Source organism: Camarhynchus parvulus, chromosome 1A (genome assembly GCF_901933205.1).
Source record: "Camarhynchus parvulus chromosome 1A, STF_HiC, whole genome shotgun sequence".
NCBI classification, from domain to species: domain Eukaryota; kingdom Metazoa; phylum Chordata; class Aves; order Passeriformes; family Thraupidae; genus Camarhynchus; species Camarhynchus parvulus.
The window spans coordinates 70,073,136-70,096,202 of record NC_044586.1 but is presented as its reverse complement, the minus strand read 5'-3'; the positions used below and the strand labels follow the sequence as shown (position 1 = coordinate 70,096,202).

At 69.0% G+C, this 23,067-nt stretch overlaps 2 protein-coding genes across 2 annotated transcripts; both read right to left on the bottom strand.

Annotated features, from left to right (window-relative positions):
* Positions 1-1,079: 1,079 nt before the first annotated feature.
* Positions 1,080-3,331, bottom strand: LOC115910611 (dromaiocalcin-1-like). Its single transcript, XM_030960865.1, has 5 exons — positions 3,265-3,331; positions 2,453-2,547; positions 2,201-2,383; positions 1,375-1,480; positions 1,080-1,147 (listed from the first exon to the last, which is right to left on the bottom strand). The coding sequence occupies exons 1-5, from the start codon at positions 3,329-3,331 to the stop codon at positions 1,080-1,082; spliced, it is 519 nt and encodes a 172-aa protein (XP_030816725.1).
* Positions 3,332-6,928: 3,597 nt separating this feature from the next.
* Positions 6,929-22,998, bottom strand: CPT1B (carnitine palmitoyltransferase 1B). Its single transcript, XM_030959861.1, has 19 exons — positions 22,920-22,998; positions 21,416-21,578; positions 21,206-21,345; positions 20,295-20,466; positions 19,150-19,251; positions 18,916-19,053; positions 17,623-17,700; positions 17,425-17,532; positions 16,583-16,667; positions 16,310-16,505; positions 12,930-13,112; positions 11,887-11,995; positions 10,630-10,743; positions 10,226-10,390; positions 9,651-9,785; positions 8,732-8,884; positions 7,800-7,913; positions 7,374-7,466; positions 6,929-7,064 (listed from the first exon to the last, which is right to left on the bottom strand). Exons 2-19 carry the CDS (start codon positions 21,554-21,556, stop codon positions 6,969-6,971), a joined length of 2,322 nt encoding a protein of 773 aa, XP_030815721.1. The 5' UTR covers positions 21,557-21,578; positions 22,920-22,998; the 3' UTR covers positions 6,929-6,968.
* Between the last annotated feature and the right edge of the window lie 69 nt (positions 22,999-23,067).

Genomic DNA, 23,067 nt, shown 5'->3' with positions numbered 1-23,067 from the left:
GGGGACATATGGGGGGACATGGGAAGAGCACGGGGACACGGGCACACAGGGAGAGGGTGAAGGGGTGACAGGGGGACATGGGGACAGGGGGGACATAAGGGATGTGGGGACATGGGAATGTGGGGGACACAGGGACACAGGAGGACAGGGGGACACAAGGACATGGGGGGACATGGGAACACAGAAACTGGCTGAGACCCCGAGGGGCTGCCTTGGGGACACCCCTCCCTTGGGGACACCTCTGTCCTGGGGACACCTCTGGTCGTGCCCCCCATCACCCCTCATGGGGGACTGAGCGTCCCCATCCCCTGTTGGTGTCACCCGTGGGGCGCAGACACAGCGAAGGGACACGGGGACATCCCGGTGCTTTGGTCACTTTATTGGGGGGCTCCGTGTAGGGGGGCTGGGTGTGGGGGGCGGGGGTGGTCCGGGGGTTGGAGATGGGGCTGGGGGGCAGGGTTTGGGGTGGGGGCAGGATGTGGGGTTGTGGGGCAGGGGTTTAGGATGGGGGCAGGATGTGGGGTTGGGGACAGAGGTCCAGAGGCTGGGGGGCTGCTGGAGGTGGGATTTGGGGGCTGGGGTTCAGGGGTGGTCAAGGGGCTGGGATTTGGGGGCCAGGACCCAGGGTTTGGGGGACAGAGTGTGGGGCAGGGTGTGGGGTGTGGGGGGCAGGGGGTGGGATTTGGGGAGCACCACAGCGGGGGCAGCGCTGGGAGCAGGGTTTGGGGTCTGGGATGGGGTTTGGGGGCCAGGAGGTGGGATTGGGGGTGGGATTTGGGGGCAGCACAGTGGGGCGGGGTTGGGAGCAGGGTTTGGGGTCTGGGATGGGGTTTGGGGGCCAGGAGGTGGGATTGGGGGTGGGATTTGGGGGCAGCACAGTGGGGCGGGGTTGGGAGCAGGGTTTGGGGTCTGGGATGGGGTTTGGGGGCCAGGAGGTGGGATTGGGGGTGGGATTTGGGGGCAGCACAGCAGGCGGGGGTTGGGAGCAGGGTTTGGGGTCTGGGATGGGGTTTGGGGGCAGGATGCAGGGTGGGGGTCGGGCCCCACAGTCGGGGGGCTGCACGGGGGCCCTGGCCCCCCTAGGCCGGGTATTTGCAGATGAAGGGTTTGCGCTCCCCGCAGGCCTCGCCCTCCCAGGCCATGAACCCTGCGGGGACACACGGGGGACACTGAGAGCCCCGGAGCCCCCTGACCCCCCTTGTCCCTCCCTGACCCTCCCTGGCACCCCCTGTCCCCCAACCCTTGGGCGCCCTCACCAGCTGAGCCCTCCAGTGTGGCACAGGGCTGTGCCCAGGCCACTGTCCCCAGGCCATTGTCCCCAGGCCATTGTCCCCAGGCCATTGTCCCCAGCCCCGGCTCCCAGGGCCCCCCCACCTGCCGAGTCCTCCAGGGCGATGCAGGGATGTCCCTTGGGGCCATCGTCCCCCTCCCAGGCCCAGTAGTGCCGCGGGGACCCGTCAGCCCAGAGCCAGCCCTGGCGCTGTGACAAGGGAGGGACACACAGGTGGGACAGGGGACAGGGGACAGGGGACAGGGGCACAAGGGCACAGCACAGGGGCACAGGGGGCACAGGGGACAGGGGCACAGGGGACAAGGGCACAGGGGCACAGGGGGACAAAGGCACAGCACAGGGGCACAAGGGCACAGCACAGGGGCACAAGGGGACACACAAGCAGCCAGGTAGCGCTGCGGGGAGGGCTCAGACACCGGGCTGGCACATGAAGGTGCGGCAGGGCAGGTCGGGGCAGGTTGGGGCGAAGGGAGCGCAGGCAGGGTCAGCCAGGGGACAGCGGGGTGGGACACCGGGGTGTGGCACACCGGGGTGTGGCACAGGGGCACAGGGGGCACAGGGGGACAGGGGGAACGGGGGGACAGGGGCACAGGGGCACAGGGGGACAGCACAGGGGGCACAGGGGCACAGGGGCACAGGGGCACAGGGGGCACAGGGGACACAGGGAGGACAGGCAGGGGCAGCCAGGGGACAACAGGGGGCACACGGGGCACAGGGGCACAGGGGGCACAGGGGGACAGGCAGGGGCAGCCAGGGGACAGCAGGGTGGCACACCGGGCTGTGGCACAGGGGCACAGGGGGCACAGGGGGCACAGGGAGGACAGGCAGGGGCAGCCAGGGGAGAGCGGGGTGGCACACCGGGCTGTGGCACAGGGGCACACACGGGCACGGCTCACTCAGGCCACGCACCCGCCGCTGCAGGCCGATCCAGACGCTCTCCTCCCTCTCCCTGTCCCTGTCCCTCTCCTTCTCGCCCTCCTCGTCGTCCTCTCCGCGCCGCGGCCGCCGCGCCAGGAAGGCGGCGAGCGCCCGGTGCTCCTCGGGGCTGTGCAGCGACGCCAGGTGGCCCCCGCGGGTGGCCTGGCACCACGCCTGGGGACACAGGCACCTGCAGGGGGGTCCTGGGGCACCCCCGAACCCCCCGGTGCCCCCCGGACCCACCTCAGCCCTCCTCCAGCTCAGCGGCTGCCCGAAGTAGCCGTAGCAGTGTCCCCCGAAGGACAGCCACCCCCGGGGACACCTGGTGGCCTCAGCCCCTGGGGGGGGACAGCGGTGTCACCGTCACCCCCCAGCCCAGCTGGGGCGGCTTTTGGGGGGTCAGGGCACCTCCGGCCGTGTTTGGGGGGCTGAGGATGGGGGCGGGAAGCGGAGGGTGGGAGGGGGCACTTTGGGGGTCTCAGAGCGTGGGTGGGGGACCGGTGTGACATTTGGGGTCTCAGGGTGCGGTTTGGAGGATTAGGGGACACTGGGGGATGCTCAGGGTGTGGGCAGGAGGGTCTCGGGGTGCAGTCTTGGGGGGGTGCAGTTTGGGGATCAGGGTACAGTTCGGGGATCAGGGTGCAGTTGGGGTCTCAGGGTGCAGTTTGGGGATCAGGGTGCAGTTTGGGGCGTTCAGGCGGTTGGGGATCTCAGGGTGCAGTTGGGTCCCAGGGTGGGTGGCGCAGCTTGGGATCTCAGGGTGCAGTTGGGGTCTCAGGGTGCAGTTTGGGGGTCAGGGTGCAGTTTGGGGGATTATGGCACAGTTTGGGGTCTCAGGGTGCAGTTTGGGGTCTCAGGGCGCAGTTTGGGATCTCAGGGTGCAGTTGGGGTCTCAGGGTGCAGTTTGGGGGTCAGGGTGCAGTTTGGGGAATTATGGCACAGTTTGGGGATCAGGGTGCAGTTTGGGGGTCTCAGGGTGCAGTTTGGGGTCTCAGGGCGCAGTTTGGGATCTCAGGGTGCAGTTTGGGATCTCAGGGTGCAGTTGGGGGTCTCACCCGGCAGGGAGGGGGGCAGCACCAGGCACCCCAGCAGGCAGAGCCCCAGGAAGGTGGCGGGACCCATCCTCAGCCTTCCTGCAATGGGGGGGCTGCAGGGGCGGGGGGGCGGCCGGGCACCCAGCGCTGCCCCGGCACCGACCCCTGCAGCCCCCACCCCTGCAGCCCCCACCCCTGCAGCACCGACCCCTGCAGCACCGACCCCTGCAGCACCGACCCCTGCAGCCCCCACCCCTGCAGCACCGACCCCTGCAGCCCCCACCCCGCAGCCCCCACCCCGCAGCGCCACCCAGCAGCCCCCACCCCTGCGCGCCCCAGCACCCCTGCAGCACCGCCCCCACGCCTTCCCCCCCTAGCGCCCCCCAGGACTCCCCAGTGCCCCCAGGCCCTCCCCGTAGCGCCCCCAGGACTCTCCCCAGCACCCCCAGACCCCCCCAGGACCCCTCCCCCAGCACCGCCAGGACCTCCCAGTGCCCCCAGCACCCCCAGACCCCCCCAGCACCCCCAGGACGCCCCCATTCCCCGGCACCTCGCAGCTCCCGCAGCTCCCGCGGCTGACAGGGGCCCGGACACCCCGAGCCCTTTATAGGCCCGAGCGGGGGCGGGCTGCGGGGGGGCCGGGCCGGGAGCAGCCGCTCGTGGAGCCGCTGGCACCGCATCAAAGGCAGCGGGCACAAAGGGGACGCTGGCACCCCCGGGCCGCCCCCCTGGGCACCCCTGAGGCCTCCGAGCCCCCCGAGCCCCCCGAGCCTCTCCCCTGGGCACCCCCGGGCCCCCCGAGCCTCCCGGCGCTGCCCCTCCGGTGCCGGGACCCCCGGGGGGAGCGGCTGCGCTGGGGGCACCGCTGGTGTCACCGTGACACAGCCGGGGGTGCCTGGCGGGCTCTGGGGTCCCCTCGGGGCAGTGGGGGTCACCCACGGGCGGGGGGCTCGGGCTGGGCCAGGGCACAGCTCCGTGTGAGCCCCCAGCACGGGAGGGGACACGGGAGGGGACAGGGCCATCCCCGGGGTGCCCCCCGCCCCAAATGGGGACAGGGGGGTGAAGGGGCCGGGGGGGGCCGGGGTGGGGTGCGCTCGCATGAGGGATCTGATAAGGGACCTGATAAGGGACGTGATAAGGGACGTGATAAGGGACCTGATAAGGGAGGGGGAGCGGGCGCGGCTGCGGCGGACACGGACCAAGGGACACGGGACGAGGGACAGACAGAGGGACACGGAGCGAGGGACACGGAGGGAGGGACAGAGGGACAGACAGAGGGACAGACAGAGGGACACGGAACGAGGGACACGGACCGGAACGAGGGACACGGACTGAGAGACAGACAGAGGGATACGAACCAAGGGACAGAGAGGGGGACATGGACCAAGGGACACGGAGCGAGGGATGGACCGAGGGACAGACCGAGGGACAGACCGAGGGACACGGACCGAGGGACAAAACAGGGACAGACAGAGGGATAGACCGAGGGACAGACCGAGGGACACGGACCGAGGGACAAAACAGGGACAGACCGGGGGACAGACCGAGGGACAGCCCAGCCCACCGACCGCAGGGACACGGACCGAGGGACCCCACGGGCCCCCGGGACAGCGGCCGCCCAGCCCACCCAGCGCCCCGGACCGTGAGGTCTCCACGGGCAACAGCCCCAGCGTAGGGGCCAGCGCGGACCCCGGCCGTGGGGGCCTGGGGAAATCAGCCCCAGTGGGGTCGGGAGGGGGATGTCACCCCGGTATGGGGTGGGGATGGGGATGTCACCCCGATATGGGGTGGGGGTGCAGGACCCAGCCCCGGCGCGGGGGTGACAGTGACCCCACGGGACGCTCCCCAAGCAGGGGGATGCCCGCGGGGACGGGGTCTCTGTCCCTGTCCCCTCTCCCGGAGGGGTCTTTGTCCTCGTTCCCGGTCTGTCCCTCTCCCGGGGCATCTCTGTCCCTGTCCCCTGTCTGACCCTTCTCCGGGGGGTGTCCCCCGTGCCTGTGCCCGCTCTGTCCCCTCTGACAGATGGCCCCTGATCCCTTGGCCCCTCTCCCGGGGGTGTCCCCAGTCCCTGTCCCCTCTCCCGGGCTGTCCCCGGTGCCCGTGCCCGGCCTGGCCCCTCGCCCGCCGCTGGCTCCGGGCTGGCGGCGCCGGGCGGCTGCGGGCGGTGGCGGCGGGCAGGAGCGAGCGCGGGGACGGTGCCAGCGGTGCCAGCGGTGCCACCCGGGGCGCGGCGACCCCCGGGCCGGACACGGGCCAGGGGCTCTGCGCAGGGCCCGCCCGTGCCGCCGTGCCCCGCTGAGCACCCCCGTCACCGGCGTCGGGACGGGCACCGGGCTGGGAGCGGAGCGCCGGGCAGGAGCGGAGCTGGGCATGGGCGTGGAGCGCCGGGATGGGGACGGGCACGGGGACGGGGACAGGCACGGGGACGGGGATGGAGCACCGGGATAGGGACGGGCACGGGGACAGGCACCGGGACGGAGCACCGGGATGGGGACAGGCACGGAGCACCGGGATGGGGACAGGCACGGGGACGGGCACGGATCACCGGGACGGGAGTGGATCTGGGGATGGGCGCGGAGCACAGGGACAGGGACAGGGACAGGGACGGGCATGGGGACGGGGACAGGCACGGAGCACCGGGACAGGGACAGGGACAGGGACAGGGACAGGCACGGAGCACCGGGATGGGGATGGGCACTGGGACGGGCGCAGAGCACCGGGACAGGGACAGGCACGGGGACGGGGACTGGCATGGAGCACCAGGATGGGAGCGGATTTCTGGAATGGGCACGGATCACTAGGATTGGTACGGGTACAGGGATGGGCACGGATCACCAGGATGGGGACGGGTACGGGGATGGGCACGGGGCCAGGGATGGGCACGGATCATTGGGATGGGCACGGGTATGGGGATGGGGATGGGCATGGGGCTGGGAATGGGAGCGGATCACCCAGATGGGGACAGGCACAGAGCACCGGGACAAGCACGGGCATGGGCATGGGGGTGATGGGCACGGATCTGGGAATGGCCACAGGATCACTGGGATGGGCACAGATCACCAGGATGGGGACGGGTACTGGCACAGGTCACTGGGATGGGAGCGGATCCAGGGATGGGTGTGGAGCACCGGGACAGGCACGGATCTCCGGGATGGGCACGGCTCACCAGGATGGGCACAGGTACGGGGATGGGCATGGGGATGGGAGCAGATCACTGGGAGGGGGGCAGGTACGGGGGCAGGCAGGGAGCTGGGCATGGGCACGGATCTCTGGGATGGGCATGGATCGTCAGGATGGCCACAGATCACCAGGATGGGGACAGGCACAGACCACGAGGACAAGCAAGGGCACGGGTACGGGGATGGGCACGGGTACGGGGATGGGCACGGGTACAGGGATGGGCACGGATCACCGGGGTGGGCACAGATTACCAGGATGGGGCTGGGTATGGACCACCGGGGTCACCGCCCCAGGGATGGCCCTTTGGATGCCTTCACCTGGCTGGTGCCCACTGGGACCCCTTGAGGACACCCCGTGGATCCAGCCCTGGCACCCCATGGATGCACCCCTGGCACCCCATGGATGCACCCCACATTCCACCCATGGATCCAGCCCTGGCTGCAGCCCACGGCCGCCCCGGGTTCCCCCCCCGTGGCACAGCGGGGTCACACCAAGAGCCTTTATTGGGAGCGGGTCCAGGGCAGCGCCCCCCGGAGCCCCCCCGGTCACTTCCCGGCCGCGGGGGGGGTTTGCCCTTTGTCGAAGAGCGCCGCGATGTCCAGCATGGCCTGGCGGATGTTGCGGCCGAAGCGCTGCGAGTCCTGCGGGCAGTGCCGCTCAGAGCCCGCCCGAGCGCCCCGAGGGACAGCCGGACCCCCGTGCCCACCCTGGGGCACCCCCGGAGCTGCGGGACCCCCGGCACGGCCTGCGCCGCAGGGAGGGTGACCGGGGTGTGGGGAGGGTCCCAGAGGGGGACTGGGATGGGGTGGGGGTCCCACAGGAAAGGGGGGCAGGATGGAGCAGGGTCCAGATCAGGGTCAGGGGTGTCCCAGACCCACAGGTGACCCCCCAGGTGACCCCATGGATTGCAGCTCTGGGGGAGCCCCCCCACCCCCCGTGTCCCCCCTCACCGTCTCGGGGCTGGAGAACTTGCTGGACACGTGGAAGGTGATGAGGTTCTCCCCGGCGATGATGTAGGACACCCCATAACCATCGTCTGCCACCTGCGGGGGGGACAAGGGGCCATGGGGCACCTGGGGGCACCTGGGGCACCCACCTGGGGCACCCACCTGGGGCACCCACCCGGGGCACCCACCCGGGGCTCCCACCCGGCCTGTGGGGCTGGGCTGAAGCCCCCCGGGTCACCCATGTGGGGCTGGGGGCTCCCGGTGTGGGGCACCCCCTGCCCAAACCCACGGGGGGGGCGCAGTACAGACCCCACAGCTGCCCTGCATCCTGCTGCCCCCCATCCCGGTGCCTCCCCTCCCGGTGCCTCCCGCTGTCCTCCCGGTGCCCCCGGTGCCCCCCCGGTGCCCCCCGGTGCCCCCGGAGCTCACGGGGCCGAAGCCGCCGCCGCTGGAGACGTGCTGGGGGAATTTGTCGAGGTCGAACATCTTGAGCTGCTGCTGCGGGGTCTGGCTGGTGGAGAGGCGCCAGGGCTCTGCCAGCACCTGCGGGGGCACTCGCTGCACCCCGGGGCACCCGCTGTGCCCCACGGGGCCCCAGGGAACCCCACGGCACCCCAGGGCACCCCACTGTGCCCCATGGCACCCCATAGCACCCCTCTGCACCCCATGGCACCCCACTGCACCCCAGGGCACCCCACTGCACCCCGCTGCGCCCCGTGGCACCCCGCTGTGCCCTCCCGCGCCCCTCCATGTGCTGCCCGTTCGCTGTGTCCCCCGTGCCCCCCCGGTGCCAGTCTGTGTCCCCCCGTGTCCCTCAGTGCCACTCGGTGTCCCCCGTGCCCCCCCGGTCCCACTCTGTGCCCCGCCAGTGCCACTCTGTGTCCCCCCGTGTCCCTCAGTGCCACCCTCGTGTGCTGCTCCCACACTGCCCCCTCGTGTCCCTGCCCCGTGTGCCCGTCCCCTGTCCCTGTCCCCTCATGTCCCTGCCCCGTGTCCCTGTCCCCTATCCCTGTCCCATGTCCCAATCCCGTGTTCTCGTCCCGTGTGCCCGTCCCCTGTCCCTGTCCCCTCCTGTCCCCGTCCTGTGTCCCCATCCCGTGTCCCCTCATGTCCCGTGTCCCCTCATGTCGCCATCCAGTGTCCCTGTCCCGTCTCCCCGTCCCCTGTCCCTCTCCCCTCATGTCCCTGTCCCATGTCCCCATCCCGTCTCCCCGTCCCCTGTCCCCTGTCCCCCATGTCCCGTGCCGTGTCCCCTCATGTCCCGTGTCCCCTCATGTCCCCGTCCCGTGTGCCCGTCCCCTGTCCCGTGTCCCCATCCCGTGTCCCCCCATGTCCCGTGCCGTGTCCCGTGCCGCGCTGACCTTGGCCAGGAAGGGGCTCTGCGTGCCCAGGTACCGCGACATCAGGTAGAGGCAGAAGAGGTGGCGGTCGATGCCCGCGCCGGTCATGGCGAGGCGATAGAGCTGCTGGTGCTTCTCGGCCGCCTTCTTGAACAGCTGCTGCCGCTCCGAGCGCTGCGGGGTGAGCCCCAAATTACACCCAAAACCTGCACCCCGAATCTGCGCCCCGAATCTGCACCCCGAATCTGCGCCCCGAACCTGCACCCCGAATCTGCACCCCGAACCTGCACCCCGAACCAGAACCCCAGCACAGCCCCCAGATGCAGCTCCTTGAACAGCTGCTGCCGCTCCGAGTGCTGGGGGCCAAGGGGTGAACCCCAAATTAACTGACACCACAAATTGAGCCCAAACCTGCACCCCAAACTGAGCCCAAACGGGAACCCCAGCACAGCCCCCAGATGTGCTCCTTGAACAGCTGCTGCTCTGAGTGCTGGGGAGGGGTTGGGGGGCCTGCACCCCAAATCTGCACCCCAAACTGAGCCCAAACTGGAGCCCTGACACAGCCCCCAAATCTGCACCTTGAACAGACACTGCCCCTCCAAGCGCTGGGGGGGTCCAGGGGTGGGCTGGACTCCAAACTGAACCCCAACACACCCCCAAATCTGCATCCCGAACCAAACCCAAACCTGCACCCCGAACCTGCACCCCAAATCTGCACCTTGAACAGTCGCTGCTGCCCCTCTACACGCTGGGGAGGGGTGGGGAGCTGGGCACCCCAAACTGCGCCCCAAACTGCGCCCCAAACAGGCACCCAGCACCCCATGCGGGACAGGAACCTCAGCGAGGGATGGGGACCCCCGGGAGGGACGGGGACCCCCCGAGTGGCGGGGAAGCCCAGGAGGGCGCACAGGGTCCCCGCGTTTGTCGCGGCGGCACTCACGCTGCGCCGGGGGTCGGCCATGCTGCGCACGAAGGCCGTGGCCTCGGAGGTGCAGGAGCGCACGGTCTCGGTGCGGCCCTCGCGGAACAGCCGCGTCATGGACGCCTCGTAGGTCAGGCAGAAGGAGCCCTTGTCCTGCGGGACGGCGGCGTGGGGACATGGGACGGGCCTGGCTCGTCCCGCTGCCTGCCTGCTGCTGGGCACAGCCCACCTCGTCCTGGCCACGGCCCTGCCCTGGGCCCTGCATACGTCCCGTCCTTCCCTGCTCCTGCGCCATCCCATCCCATGGATCCCATCCCACCCCATCCCATCCCACCCCATCCTTATCTTATTCCATCCCACCCCATCCCATCCTATCCCATCCTTATCCCATGCCATCCCATGACATGCCATCCCACCTCATCCCATCCCATCCCATGGATCCCATCCCATGAATCCCATGAATCCCATGAATCCCATGAATCCCATCCCATCCCATCCCACCCCAATCCCATGCCATTATCCCACCCCATGGATCCCACCCCATTATCCCATTATCCCATTATCCCCCCCAGGCTCCCGTTGGGGTCCCTCACTCGGAAGTGTGCCAGCTGCAGGGCGATCTGGATGAAGGCGTCGGGGCTGGTGCGGCAGCGCTTGATGAGCCCCTTGCCGAAGGTGGAGAACGGGAAGCAGCAGAAATCCACGTCCTCGGCCAGCGCCCGCGCCACCCGCAGCGACGCCTCGATGGCCGCCACCCCCTGGGGACACCGCACGGCATGGCATGGCATGGCACGCGGCATGGCACCCTCACCTGTGCCCTCACCTGTACCTGTACCCACACCTGAGCCACCCGCAGTGACGCCTCGATGGCCACCACCCCCTGGGGACACCGCACGGCATGGCATGGCATGGCACGGCATGGCACAGTACGGCACGGCACAGCATTCACCTGCGCCCTCACCCTCACCTGTAGCTGTCCCCCCGCCCTGTCACCCACCTCGGGGGGGATGTCCCACTGCAGGCGCTGGGGGGGCCAGCTGCCACCTGGGGTCCCCTTGCAGTGCCCCCCCTCGGTGTAGCCCAACTGGAACGTGTCCGTGGCCAGCATGAACTGGGGGGGACAGGGGGCGGTGGGGAGGGGGCAACGACCCCCGGCCCCCCAAAACCCCCGGCCCCCCAAAATCCCCGGTCCCCAAAACCCCCGGCCCCCAAAACCCCCAGCCCCCAAAACCCCTGGTCCCCAAACCCCCGGCCCCCAAAACCCCCGGCCCCCAAAACCCCTGGCCCCCAAAACCCCTGGTCCCCCAAACCCCCGGTCCCACAACTCCATAACTCCCAGCGCCCCAATTCCACAATCCGCCCAGACCCCAAATCCCCAGGACCCTCAACCCGCCAATCCATGACCGCCCCAACCCCGAATTCCCGAGACCCCTGACTGCCCAATTCCCCCCTGACCCCCACCCATGGCCCCCCCCCCCCTCAGTCCAAACCCCAAATCCCCAACCCCGCTCCCAATTGACCAACACCCCCCCAAATCCCCCCGTTGCCCCACACCCCATCCCAACCTCATTTGTCCCAACCCAAATCCCAACTCCCCCACCCATGGCCCCCAACCCCTGAGCTCCCCAAACCCCAAATCCCCAAGCTCCTCAACCCCGCAATCCCCCCCAACTCCCTGCAGCCCCCGTCCCCCAAAACTCCCCTCACCCCAACTCCCTGAGCCCCCAGCCCCCCATTCCAAACCCTCAGAGCCCCCCAGCCCCCCAGAATCCCAAACCTCACCCCACAGCCCCGGGCAGAACCCCCACATCTTCCCCCCCTCCCTGCCCCCAAACGGGGTCTCCAGCCTTGGGGTGCCTTATGGGGGTCCCCAGCTGAGGGTCCCCAACCTGGGGGTGCCTTATAGGGGTCCCGAGCCCTTGGGGCACCCCATGGGGTCCCCACCTGAGAGTCCCCATCAGGGGGTGCCCAGCCCAGGCATCCCCAGCCCTTGGGGTGCCCCACTGGGGGTGTCCCCGCCCGGGGGTGTCCCCGCCCCGCTGGGGTGTCCCTGCCCCATTTGGGGTGTCCCCGCCCGGGGGTGTCCCCGCCCCGCTGGGGGGGTCCCTGCCCCATTTGGGGTGTCCCCGCCCCATTTGGGGTGTCCCCGCCCTATTTGGGGTGTCCCCGCCCGGGGGTGTCCCTGCCCCGTTAGGGGTCCCTGCCCCATTTGGGGTGTCCCCGCCCCATTTGGGGTGTCCCCTTGCCCCGGTACCTCCCAGAGGTGCCCCATGATGGGGGCGTCGGCCCAGGAGTGCTCGGCGTTGGCCCCGACCTTGCCGTTCTTGTAGACCACCAGCGTGAAGGACTTGTCGAACCAGCTGGGGGCGGCACGGGGGGTTTGGGGGGGTTGGGGGGGCACTTGGGGGGGTTTGGGGGACACTGGGGGGCAGAGGGTACCGGGGGGGAGAGGGCAGGGGGCAGTGGAGGGGGGTGAGAGCAAGAGGGGTATTTGGGAGATGGCAGGGGAGGGAGGGGGGTTTGAAGGGGCAGGGGGGGCGTTCGGGGGATCTGGGAGGGTTTTGGGGTGCCCACAGGTGTGGCAGCAGCAGGGATGGGGTGCTGGGGGTCTGCGTGGGGCTCCGATGGTGCTGGGGGGTCTGGGAATGGGTCTGGGGCTGTAGGATGGGGGTGCTGAGGGTGCTGGGCTGAGGTTTGGGGTGCTGGGCTGAGGTTCGGGGTCCCAGCAGGGTTTTGGGGTGCCCATCGGTCACAGCAGTGCAGCAGGGACTTGGGTGATGGGGTCTGGGGGTGCTGGGGGTGATGTGGGGGGGTTCAAAGGGGCTGGGAGGGGGTCCCGGGGGTGTTTTGGGGTGCTCACCTGTCAGAGCAGTGTCTGTGCAGCAGAGAATGGGATGGGTGGGGGTTTGGGGTGTCTGGGGGTGTCTGTGGTGTTTGTGGGTGTCTGTGCATGTTTGGGGTGCAGCTTTGGGGTCCTGGGGGTGTTTTGGGGTGCACACCACGGTCTTAGCAACGACCATGAAATGGACTGGGCTGGGTGGGTGTTTGGGGTGTCTGTGGGTATCTGTGGGTACCGGGGGCAGGTTTTGGGGTGCTCTGGCTCATGCACCGGTCGTAGCAGCGGCCGTGCAGCAGGGACTGGGCTGGGTGGGGATTTGGGGTGCCTGTGGGTACCAGGGGCAGGTTTTGGGGTGTTTTGGGCGCGCACTGGTGTAAGTGCAGCAGGTGGTGGTGGTGTTTGGGTTTGGGGTGTTGTGGGGCTGTGGGACGGGGGATTTGGGTCTCTGGCTCACACCGTCGTAGCAGCGGCCGTGCAGCAGGGACTTGGCGTAGGCGTCCATGCAGCCGGGCCGGGCGGGCTCCTGGCCGTGCTCGTCCTCGTCCAGCGTCAGGAAGAAGGCGGCGCGCTCGATGGCGTCCAGGGCCGCCTTGTTGGGGCCGCGGCTGAAGAACCGCGCCCGCGCCTCGGCCCACGGCACCCTGGGCAGCGCCGGTCAGCGCGGGGCACCCCGCACCCCAAACCCCGCACCCCAAACCCCGCATCCCACCCTGGGCAGCCACGGTCAGCGCGGGGCACCCCGCACCCCAAACCCCGCACCCCAAACCCCGCACCCCAAACCCCGCATCCCACCCTGGGCAGCCACGGTCAGCGCGGGGCACCCCGCACCCCAAACCCCAAAGCCGGCATCCCACACACCCCACATCCCGCACCCCACACACCCCACATCCCGGGTGGCACCAGGGCCATCGAGGACCCCTCAGAGCCCCCCACCCGTGGGGGGTGTCCCGTGTCCCTGTGCGAGACCGGGGACGGGATGGGGACAGGGATGGGGACGGGGATGGGGACGGGGATGGGGACGGGGATGGGGACGGGGATGGGGACGGGGATGGGGACAGGGATGGGGACAGGGATGGGGACACGATGGGGACGGGGATGGGGACGGGGATGGGGACAGGACGCCCTGGTGGCCCGGGGCTCCCAACGCTCCCGGTGTTCCCGTATTCCCAGTGTGCCCATTGCTCCCGGAGTTCCCCAGAGCCCATTGCTCCCACCATCCCCAGTATTCCCAGTATGCCCGTTGTTCCCATTATTCCCAGTGCTCCCGGAGTTCCCAGGTGCCCGGTATTTCCAGTATGCCCAGCACGCCCAACATTCCCAGAGTTCCCGGTATTTCCAGGTACCCAGTGTCCCCAGTATCCCCGTTATTCCCATTCTTCCCATTATTCCCAGTGTTCCCACAGCTCCCAGGCGCCCAGTGTCCCCAGTATCCCCATTATTATTTCCATTATTCCCGGTGTTCCCAGAGCTCCCAGGTGCCCACTTTCCCCAGTATCCCCAGTATTCCCATTATTCCCAGAGTTCCTCGTTCTTCCAGGTGCCCAGTGTCTCCAGTATCCCCAGTATCCCCATTATTCCCAATATTCCCAGATCTCCCGGTATTTCCAGGTGCCCAGTATCCCTAGAATTCCCATTATTCCCATTATACCCATTATTCCTGGAGTTCCCAGAGCTCCCACGTGCCCAGTGTCCCCAATATCCCCATTATTTCCTTTGTTCTCAGTGTTCCCAGAGTTCCAAGTATGTCCAACATCCCCATTATTCCCATTATTCCCATTATTCCTGGAGTTCCCAGAGCTCCCAGGTGCCCAGTATCCCCATTATTCCCATTATTCCCGGAGTTCCCAGAGCTCCCAGTGCTCCCAGTATCCCCATTATTCCCATTATTCCCGCAGATCCCAGTATCCCCAGTATCCCCATTATTCCCATTATTCCCGGAGTTCCTGGAGCTCCCATTATCCCCAGTATCCCCAGTATCCCTATTATCCCCATTATCCCCATTATCCCCATTATCCCCATTATTCCCATTATTCCCGGAGTTCCCAGAGCTCCCAGGTGCCCATTATTCCCATTATTCCCGCAGCTCCCAGTATCCCCAGTATCCCCAGTATCCCCAGTATCCCTGTTATCCCCATTATTCCCATTATTCCCGGAGCTCCCAGCACCCCGGTATGCCCGGCACCCCGCCGTTCCCGCCGTTCCCGGTGCCGCGCACCTTTCCCCGGCCGTGAGCGCCGCCAGCCGCTCCTCGCCGGGCTGCGGGGCGAAGAGGATCCTCCAGGATCCTCTGGAACTGCATCTCCAGGTCGGCGGGCGGCAGCACCTGCCCCCCGTAGTAGAGCCACACCTTGTAGTAGCGGCCCTTGTGGTACACGGCCAGGTGTTTGCTGTCGGCCAGGTGCAGCAGCGTGTCTGGGGGGGCACGGGGCGGTCAGGCCGGCGGGGAGCCCCGGGACGCGCCCCGGCGCGGTGCCGCCCCCCGGCCGTACCCGTCTCCTTTCCGGGGATGCGGGTGGTGTTGAACATCCGCTCCGACTGGTACGAGCACATGGGCACCACGCCCAGGGCCATCATCTGGGGGGACACGGCTCAGGGGGGCTCCGGGGGCGGCCGTGTCCCCAGATCCGCCGCTGCCACCCCCGCTCCGCGCCCCCGACAGCCCCGGGTGACACCGCCCTGCTCCTCTCCCGCACCGCTCTCCCTGCTCTCCCGGGATCCCCAAATCCGGGGGATCCCCAAGGTCCCTCAGCCCACGGGACCCCCAGGATCCCCAAATCCGGGGGATCCCCAAGCTCCCTCAGCCCCACTGGACCCCCAGGATCCCCAAATCCGGGGGATCCCCAAGGTCCCTCAGCCCCACTGGACCCCCAGGATCCCCAAATCCGGGGGATCCCCACAGCTCCCTCAGCCCACGGAGCCCCCAGGATCCCCCATCCCCCTGGGATCCCCCCAAAATCCCCATCCCCCTGGGACCCCTCAGCTCCCCCATCCCCCTGAGACCCCCCAAAATCCCCATCCCCCTGGGACCCCTCAGCTCCCCCATCCCCCTGAGACCCCCCAAAACCCCCATCTCCCTAGGACCTTGCTAGCACCCCCATCCCCCCCAGGTCTCCCAAAACCCCCATCCCCCTGGGACCCTCTGGAGCCCCCGAGCCCCATAGGACCCTCCCCCAGTCCCTTCAACCTAAAGAACCTCCCCAGTCCCATGGGACCCCCAGTTTCCAGTCCCTTTGTTTCCCCAGGCCCACGGGCCCCGGACCCCCAGCCCATTGGGGCCCCCAAGTCCCCCCTCACCGGGGGGATCTCGTCCCGGTCCAGCCGCCGCCGGTAGAGCAGGATGGAGTGCACCGCGTTGGCCGCCCGCGCAGCCTGGATGCGGCTGGGGGGTCACGTACAGAAATCCTGGCGACAGAGGGACACGGCGCGTGTGGCGGGCGGTGCCGGGGGTCCCCGGGGATTGGGGGTCCCCGGCCCCCACCACCCCTACCATGGCGTAGTAGGCTGCTGTTGACCATGAGGGCTGCGGCGCGCATGGTAAACGCATCCTCCCACCAGTCACTGACCTGCGGGGACGGGGACGGGGACAGGGACAGGGATAGGGACAGGGACAAGTATCCCCATTATCCCCCATTATCCCCATTATCCCCATACTATTCCCGGAGTTCCCAGAGCTCCCAGGTGCCCATTATTCCCATTATTCCCGCAGCTCCCAGTATCCCCAGTATCCCCAGTATCCCCAGTATCCCCATTATTCCCATTATTCCCATTATTCCCGGAGCTCCCAGCACCCCGGTATGCCCGGCGCCCCGCCGTTCCCGCCGTTCCCGGTGCCGCGCACCTTTCGCCGGCCGTGAGCGCCGCCAGCCGCTCCTCGCCGGGCTGCGGGGGCGAGGGATCCTCCAGGATCCTCTGGAACTGCATCTCCAGGTCGGCGGGCGGCAGCACCTGCCCCCCGTAGTAGAGCCACACCTTGTAGTAGCGGCCCTTGTGGTACACGGCCAGGTGTTTGCTGTCGGCCAGGTGCAGCAGCGTGTCTGGGGGGGCACGGGGCGGTCAGGCCGGCGGGGAGCCCCGGGACGCGCCCCGGCGCGGTGCCGCCCCCCGGCCGTACCCGTCTCCTTTCCGGGGATGCGGGTGGTGTTGAACATCCGCTCCGACTGGTACGAGCACATGGGCACCACGCCCAGGGCCATCATCTGGGGGGACACGGCTCAGGGGGGCTCCGGGGGCGGCGGTGTCCCCAGATCCGCCGCTGCCACCCCCGCTCCGCGCCCCCGACAGCCCCGGGTGACACCGCCCTGCTCCTCTCCCGCACCGCTCTCCCTGCTCTCCCGGGATCCCCAAATCCGGGGGATCCCCAAGGTCCCTCAGCCCACGGGACCCCCAGGATCCCCAAATCCGGGGGATCCCCAAGGTCCCTCAGCCCCACTGGACCCCCAGGATCCCCAAATGCGGGGGATCCCCAAGGTCCCTCAGCCCACGGGAACCCCCGGGATCCCCAAATCCATGGGATCCCCACAGCTCCCTCAGCCGACAGGACCCCCAGGATCCCCTATCCCCCTGGGATCCCCCCAAAACCCCCATCCCCATGGGACCCCTCAGCTCCCCCAGCACCCTGGGGCTTCCCTAACTCTCCCATCACCCTGAGACGCCCCCAGTTCCCCCAGCACCATGAGACCCCCCAAAATCCCCATCCCCCTGGGACCCCTCAGCTCCCCCATCCCCCTGAGACCCCCCAAAATCCCCCATCCCCCTGGGACCCCCAGCTCCCCCATCCCCCTGGGACCCTCTGGAGCCCCCAGCCCCATAGGACCCTCCCCAGTCCCTTCAACCCTAAAGAACCTCCCAGTCCCATGGGACCCCCCCAGTTTCCAGTCCCCTTGGCTCCCCCAGCCCCACGGGACCCCCCTGGGACCCCCCCAGCTCCATTGGGGCCCCCCAGTCCCCCCTCACCGGGGGGATCTCGCCCCGGTCCAGCCGCCGCCGGTAGAGCAGGATGGAGTGCACCGCGTTGGCCGCCCGCGCAGCCTGGATGCGGCTGGGGGTCACGTACAGGAAATCCTGGCGACAAGGGACACGGCGCGTGTGGCGGGCGGTGCCGGGGGGTCCCCGGGGGGATTGGGGGTCCCCCGGCCCCCCACCACCCCTTACCATGGCGTAGTAGTTGCTGTTGACCATGAGGGGGCTGCGGCCGCGCAGGTAAACGTACTCCTCCCACCAGTCACTGACCTGCGGGGACGGGGACGGGGACAGGGGACAGGGACAGGGACAGGGACAGGGACAGGGACAGGGATAGGGACAGGGACAAGGGACAGGGGACAGGGATAGGGACAGGGGACAGGGACAGGGATAGGGACAGGGGACAGGGATGGGGACAGGGGACAGGGGACAGGGACAGGAATAGGGATAGGGACAGGGGACAGGGACAGGAATAGGGATAGGGACAGGGGACAGGGATAGGGACAGGGACAGGGGACAGGGATAGGGACATGGGACAGGGGACAGGGACAGGGACAGGGACAGGGATAGGGACAGGGATAGGGACAGGGGACAGGGATAGGGACAGGGGATAGGGATAGGGATAGGGGACAGGGGACAGGGATAGGGACAGGGGACAGGGGACAGGGACAGGGACAGGGATAGGGACAGGGACAGGGACAGGGACAGGGATAGGGACAGGGGACAGGGATAGGGATAGGGGACAGGGGACAGGGATGGGGACAGGGGACAGGGACAGGGACAAGGGACAGGGATACAGGACAGGGACAGGGGACAGGGACAGGGATAGGGACAGGGACAGGGATAGGGACAGGGACAAGGGACGGGGATAGGGACAGGGACAGGGGACAGGGACAGGGATAGGGACAGGGACAGGGATAGGGACAAGGGACGGGGATAGGGACAGGGACAGGGATAGGGACAGGGACAAGGGACAGGGATAGGGACAGGGACAAGGGACAGGGACAAGGGACGGGACAGCAGGGGGAAAAGAGCACAGGGACAGGGATGGAGAGAGGGAACCGGGAAAGGCCACAGGGAGGGGGACATGGGATAGGGGACAGGGACAAGGGACAGGGACAGGGGACAGGGGACAGGAATGGAGACAAGGAATGGGGACAGGGATAGGTAGGGACAGGGAGGAGGGTGAGGGGACAGAGATAGGAATATGAAGAGGAATGGGGGACAGGGAGAGGGTACAGGGACAAGGGTTAGGAGGCAGGGACAAGGACAGGAGACAGGGGAAGGGACAGAGATGGGGACAGGTGAAAGGGACAGAAACAGGGGACAGTGACAGGGACAGGATCCTCCACCCTTACTGCTCCAGCCAGGACACCCAGGAGATCCCAAATCCCTCCTCATGCTGCCGGGAGGGGACACCAGTTCCGGGGTCACCGCCCCAGAGGCCGCGGGGTCCCCACTGTCCCCGGGCGTCCCCACACTCACATAGTTGGTTGTCCACCAGGACTTGAGGCGCAGGTACCGCTGCAGCCGCGGCGCCGTCTTCTCCTGGAACTCCTTGGCCAGCGCCTCCATCTCCCGGAACTTGTCATCGTCCAGGAGCGGCCGCACCGACTCCAGGTACTGCGGGGAGGGGACACGGGGTGACCCCCCGCCACCGCCACCGCCACCGCCACCGCCGGGCCCCCTCGGGCCCCCAGCCCCGCGGGGACGGCGTACCCGGGTGATGGTGGCTTTCACGGGGGGCACCGGCAGCTTGGGCAGGGAGCTCTGGAAGCTGTAGAGCAGGGGCTTGCGGATGGACATGATCTTCATCATCGCCTGCGGGAGCAGCAGCAGCGGCGGCGGGAGGAGGAGGAGGGATGGGGTGAGGATACACGGCTCCTACAGCTCCCAAAAAACTCCAGGCACCCATGGCTCCCAAAAACCCATGGCTACCAAAACCTCCACGGCACCCGCAGCTCCCACGGCACCCAAAGCTCCTACACCAGCCACAGCTCCCACGGCTCCCACAGCTCCCAAAAATCTCCAGGCACCCCTGGCTCCCAAAAAACCCATGGCTACCAAAACCTCCACGGCACCCAGAGCTCCCACAGCATCCATGGCTGCCACAGCACCCAAAGCTCCCAGTTCCCAAAGGACCCAAGGCTCCCACACCTTCCAAGGCTCCCGTAGCTCCCACATCTCCCATGGCTCCAACACATCCCGAGTTCCCACAGCTCCAAAGGCTCCCATGGCAGCCGCAGCTCCAACAGCTCCCACAACTTTCATGGCACCCACATCTCCCAAAGCTCCCAAAGCTCCCAGAGCTCCCACAACTCCCAAATCTCACACAGCTCCCACAGCTTCCACATCTCCCCCCACATCTTCCAAAGCTCCCACGGCTCTCACATCTCCCACAGCTCCCACAGCTCCCAAAGCCTCCAAATCTCCCACATCTCCCGCAGCTTCCACAGTTCCCACATCTCCCACAGCTCCCACATCTCCCAAAGCTCCCACAGTTCCCACAGTTCCCAAAGCTCCCACATCTTCAAGAGCTCCCAAAGCTCCCACATGTCCCAAAGCTCCCAAAGCTCCCACAGCTCCCACAGCTCCCACATCTCCCCCATCTCCCACAGTTCCTAAAGTTCCCACATCTCCAAAAGCTCCCAAAGCTCCCACAGCTCCCACATGTCCCAAAGCTCCCACATCTCCCACATCTCCCAAAGCTCCCAAAACTCCCACAGCCTCCACAGTTCCCGAAGCTCTCACAGATCCCGAATGTCCCAAATCTCCACAGCTCCCAAAGCTCCACAGCTCCCAAATCTCCCACATCTCCCAAAGCTCCCACATGTCCCGCATGTCCCGGTGCGGGCGCCGCTCACAATCCAGAGGCGGGTGCTGCGGCTCATGTGCCCGTGGGGCTCGAACATCCAGCCGTGGTAGGAGAGCAGCAGGCGGAGCAGCCTCCGGAAGAGCAGCACGGCCGCCAGCCAGGCCCCGGTGGAGAACACCACGGTGCTGACCACGGTCTGCGCCTGGGGGGTCAGCGCCTCGCTGGGGACACGCGGGGACACGGCCTCAGCGGTGGGGACAGCGCGGGTGGCATCCCTGGAGGTGTCCCCACACAGGGCTGTGCCCCTGGTGGCACTCCCAGGGAGTGTCCCCAGGTGGGGCTGCGCCTGTGGAGCTGGACCCACGGGGATGTCCCTGCGTGGGGTCCCTTGAGGGACACCCCCAAATGGAGACGTCAGAGGCCTCCTGCACCTTCTGGGGGCTGGGGTCCCTCCGTGGGGTGGGATTCCTTGAGGGACATCCCCAAAAGGGGCGAGGATGTGCAGGGTGGAGCCCCCAGGGCTGTCCCGGGTCCCCACGGCCACGCTGGGTCTGGGGGCTCTCCCCGGGACACTGCCGGGGTCCGTGCGGGCTGTCCCACCACGGGCTGTCCCACCGCGGGCTGTCCCCACTGCGGGCTGTCCCACCACGGGCTGTCCCTGCTGGCCGTGCCGGTGCCCCGGGCCGTGTGCCGTGTGCCGTGTCCCATGTCCCGTGTCCCATGTCCGTGTCCCATGTCCTGTCCGTGTGCCGTGTCCCGTGTCCCGTGTGCCGTGTGCCGTGTCCCATGTCCCGTGTGCCGTGTGCCGTGTGCCGTGTGCCGTGTGCCGTGTCCCATGTCCCGTGTCCCATGTCCCGTGTCCCGTGTCCCATATCCCATGTCCCGTGTCCCATGTCCCATGTCCCGTGTGCCGTGTCCCATGTCCCGTGTCCCGTGTGCCGTGTCCCGTGTGCCGCTCACCTGCGGGGCAGCCAGTGCTGGATGCGGGCGATGAGCCCCAGGGACGGATCCACGTGGCAGTAGCAGGAGCCGGCGGTGGCCATCACCACCACCATCCAGCTGGAGGGCGACGCGGGGTACACGCCGGTCAGGAAGCTGTTCTGTGGGCACAGCGGGGTCACGGGGGCACGGGCGGCTGGCGCGGGAGGGGACACGGGCGGCCGAGCCCACCTTGGCGCGGACCAAGCGCTTCTTCCATGAGTGCACGACGGCCAGGTAGAGCTGGCGCACGGCCTCGCGGCTCAGGTGGAAGTCCAAGCCCTCGGGGGTGACCGTGAACTGGAAGGCCACGGCCTGGTGCGCTTCCGCCATCCTGGGGACCCGCCGGTGACACCTGCGGGGGACACCGGGGCGATGGGGGCAGGGGCGGCCACCCCCGGCACGGACCTGGGGGCGGGGGGACACCGCGGGGCGGCGGCGCGGGGGCGGGGGGGACAGCGGTGCCCTCGCGGTGTCCCCGGGGCGGTGCCAGCCCGGCCGTGGCCCCCGGGAGCCCCCGGGCCGCGTCACGGCGGCGTCACGTGGAGCTGGCCCGGTGCCCACTGAGGGAAGGGTCAGCGCTGTCACCGCCCCAGCGCGGCCCCGCAGGGGACAGCGGGGAGGACAGCCCGGCCCCTGCCCCCGCACGCGGCACACGCTGCGCCCTGCCCCATGTCACCTGTCCCGCGTCCCCTGCCCCGTGTCCCCTGCCCCGTGTCCCCTGCGGAGCGCGGGAGGGGCCGCACAGACACGGCCGGGGAGCCCGGCTGCCACCAAGTCCCCATGTCACCACGGGTGTCGCTGGAGACCCCCCCGCTCCGTGGGTGCCACAAAGCCCCCCCAGCTCTGGGACCCCCCGGTGCGGGCACAGCCAGGGCCGAGCCCAGGGGCGTCGGGGGGTGACCCCCCTGTCCCCAACGCGGGGACCTTTCCCACGGTGGCCTTGGGCTGAGGGTGACAGCCACGACCCGATCACAGCGGGGTTGCTGTGCCCTCTGCACCTCGCGGTGTCACCACCGCACCCCATGGCACCCCATGGCACCCCATGGCACCCCACGGTGTCACCTGGCCTGGCACGGCGCCGATGGCACCCCATGGCACGGCGTGGCACGGCACGGCACACCTGGGCGTTAAACCACATCCCCAGCCCTGCGGGGCACCCCGGCACTGCCACTGCCCGGCTGTGCCACCACCCTGTGCCACGGCGTCACCCCGCAGGGCACCGCGGCACTGCCACCGCCCGGTGTCACCGCCGTGTCACCCCGCAGGGCACCGTGGCACTGCCACTGCCCGGCCCTGCCCGCCCTGTCCCGCAGGCCGTGCCCCCGCGCCCCCCGCGTGTCCCTGCTGCGGGTGGCACCGGGGCCGCTCCCGCCGCGTCCCCCCGCCCCGCCCAAGGTCACGGCGGCTCCGGGGCCGGGATGCGCAGCCCCGGGGCGGCCCCGCCCGCCCCGGAGGCCCCTCGTGGGGCCGGGCCCCGCCCGGGACCCCCGCGGGTGACACCGCCAGGGGCCCCGCCGAGGGCAGCCCCGGCCACGCGGGGGCGCGGGGGTCGCTCCGCACGGACACGCGTGGAGCCGGCACCGGGCGCGGCCCGCGGAGGGACCGGGGTTGTGCCGGTACCGGGGGCGCCGCCGCCGCCCCGCGGGGCTCCCCGCGCGTGGGTCCCGTCGCGCCCCGTCCCCGGGCCCGGTACCTGCGTGGGCAGCGCGGGGGCCGCGGCTCCGCGGGACGGCGGCTCCTGCGGCCGCGGCAGCCGGTAACCGGACACCGGGGGGGCCGGGCGGGACCGGGGCCGCTCCGCCCCCGGGGGGACCGCGACACCCGGGGGGACCCCGACACAC

Coding starts and splice junctions, on each gene's coding strand:
- CPT1B (XM_030959861.1), bottom strand. CDS start 21,556: ATGGCGGAAGCGCACCAGGCCGTGGCCTTCCAGTTCACGGTCACCCCC. Junction 19,054..19,149: donor TGAAAGCCACCATCACCCGG/GTACGCCGTCCC, acceptor CCCTCCCCGCAG/TACCTGGAGTCGGTGCGGCC. Junction 16,668..17,424: donor ACCGGGGCGAGATCCCCCCG/GTGAGGGGGGAC, acceptor GTGTCCCCCCAG/ATGATGGCCCTGGGCGTGGT.
- LOC115910611 (XM_030960865.1), bottom strand. CDS start 3,331: ATGGGTCCCGCCACCTTCCTGGGGCTCTGCCTGCTGGGGTGCCTGGTG. Junction 2,384..2,452: donor TGAGCTGGAGGAGGGCTGAG/GTGGGTCCGGGG, acceptor CTGTGTCCCCAG/GCGTGGTGCCAGGCCACCCG. Junction 1,148..1,374: donor CGCCCTGGAGGACTCGGCAG/GTGGGGGGGCCC, acceptor GTGTCCCCGCAG/GGTTCATGGCCTGGGAGGGC.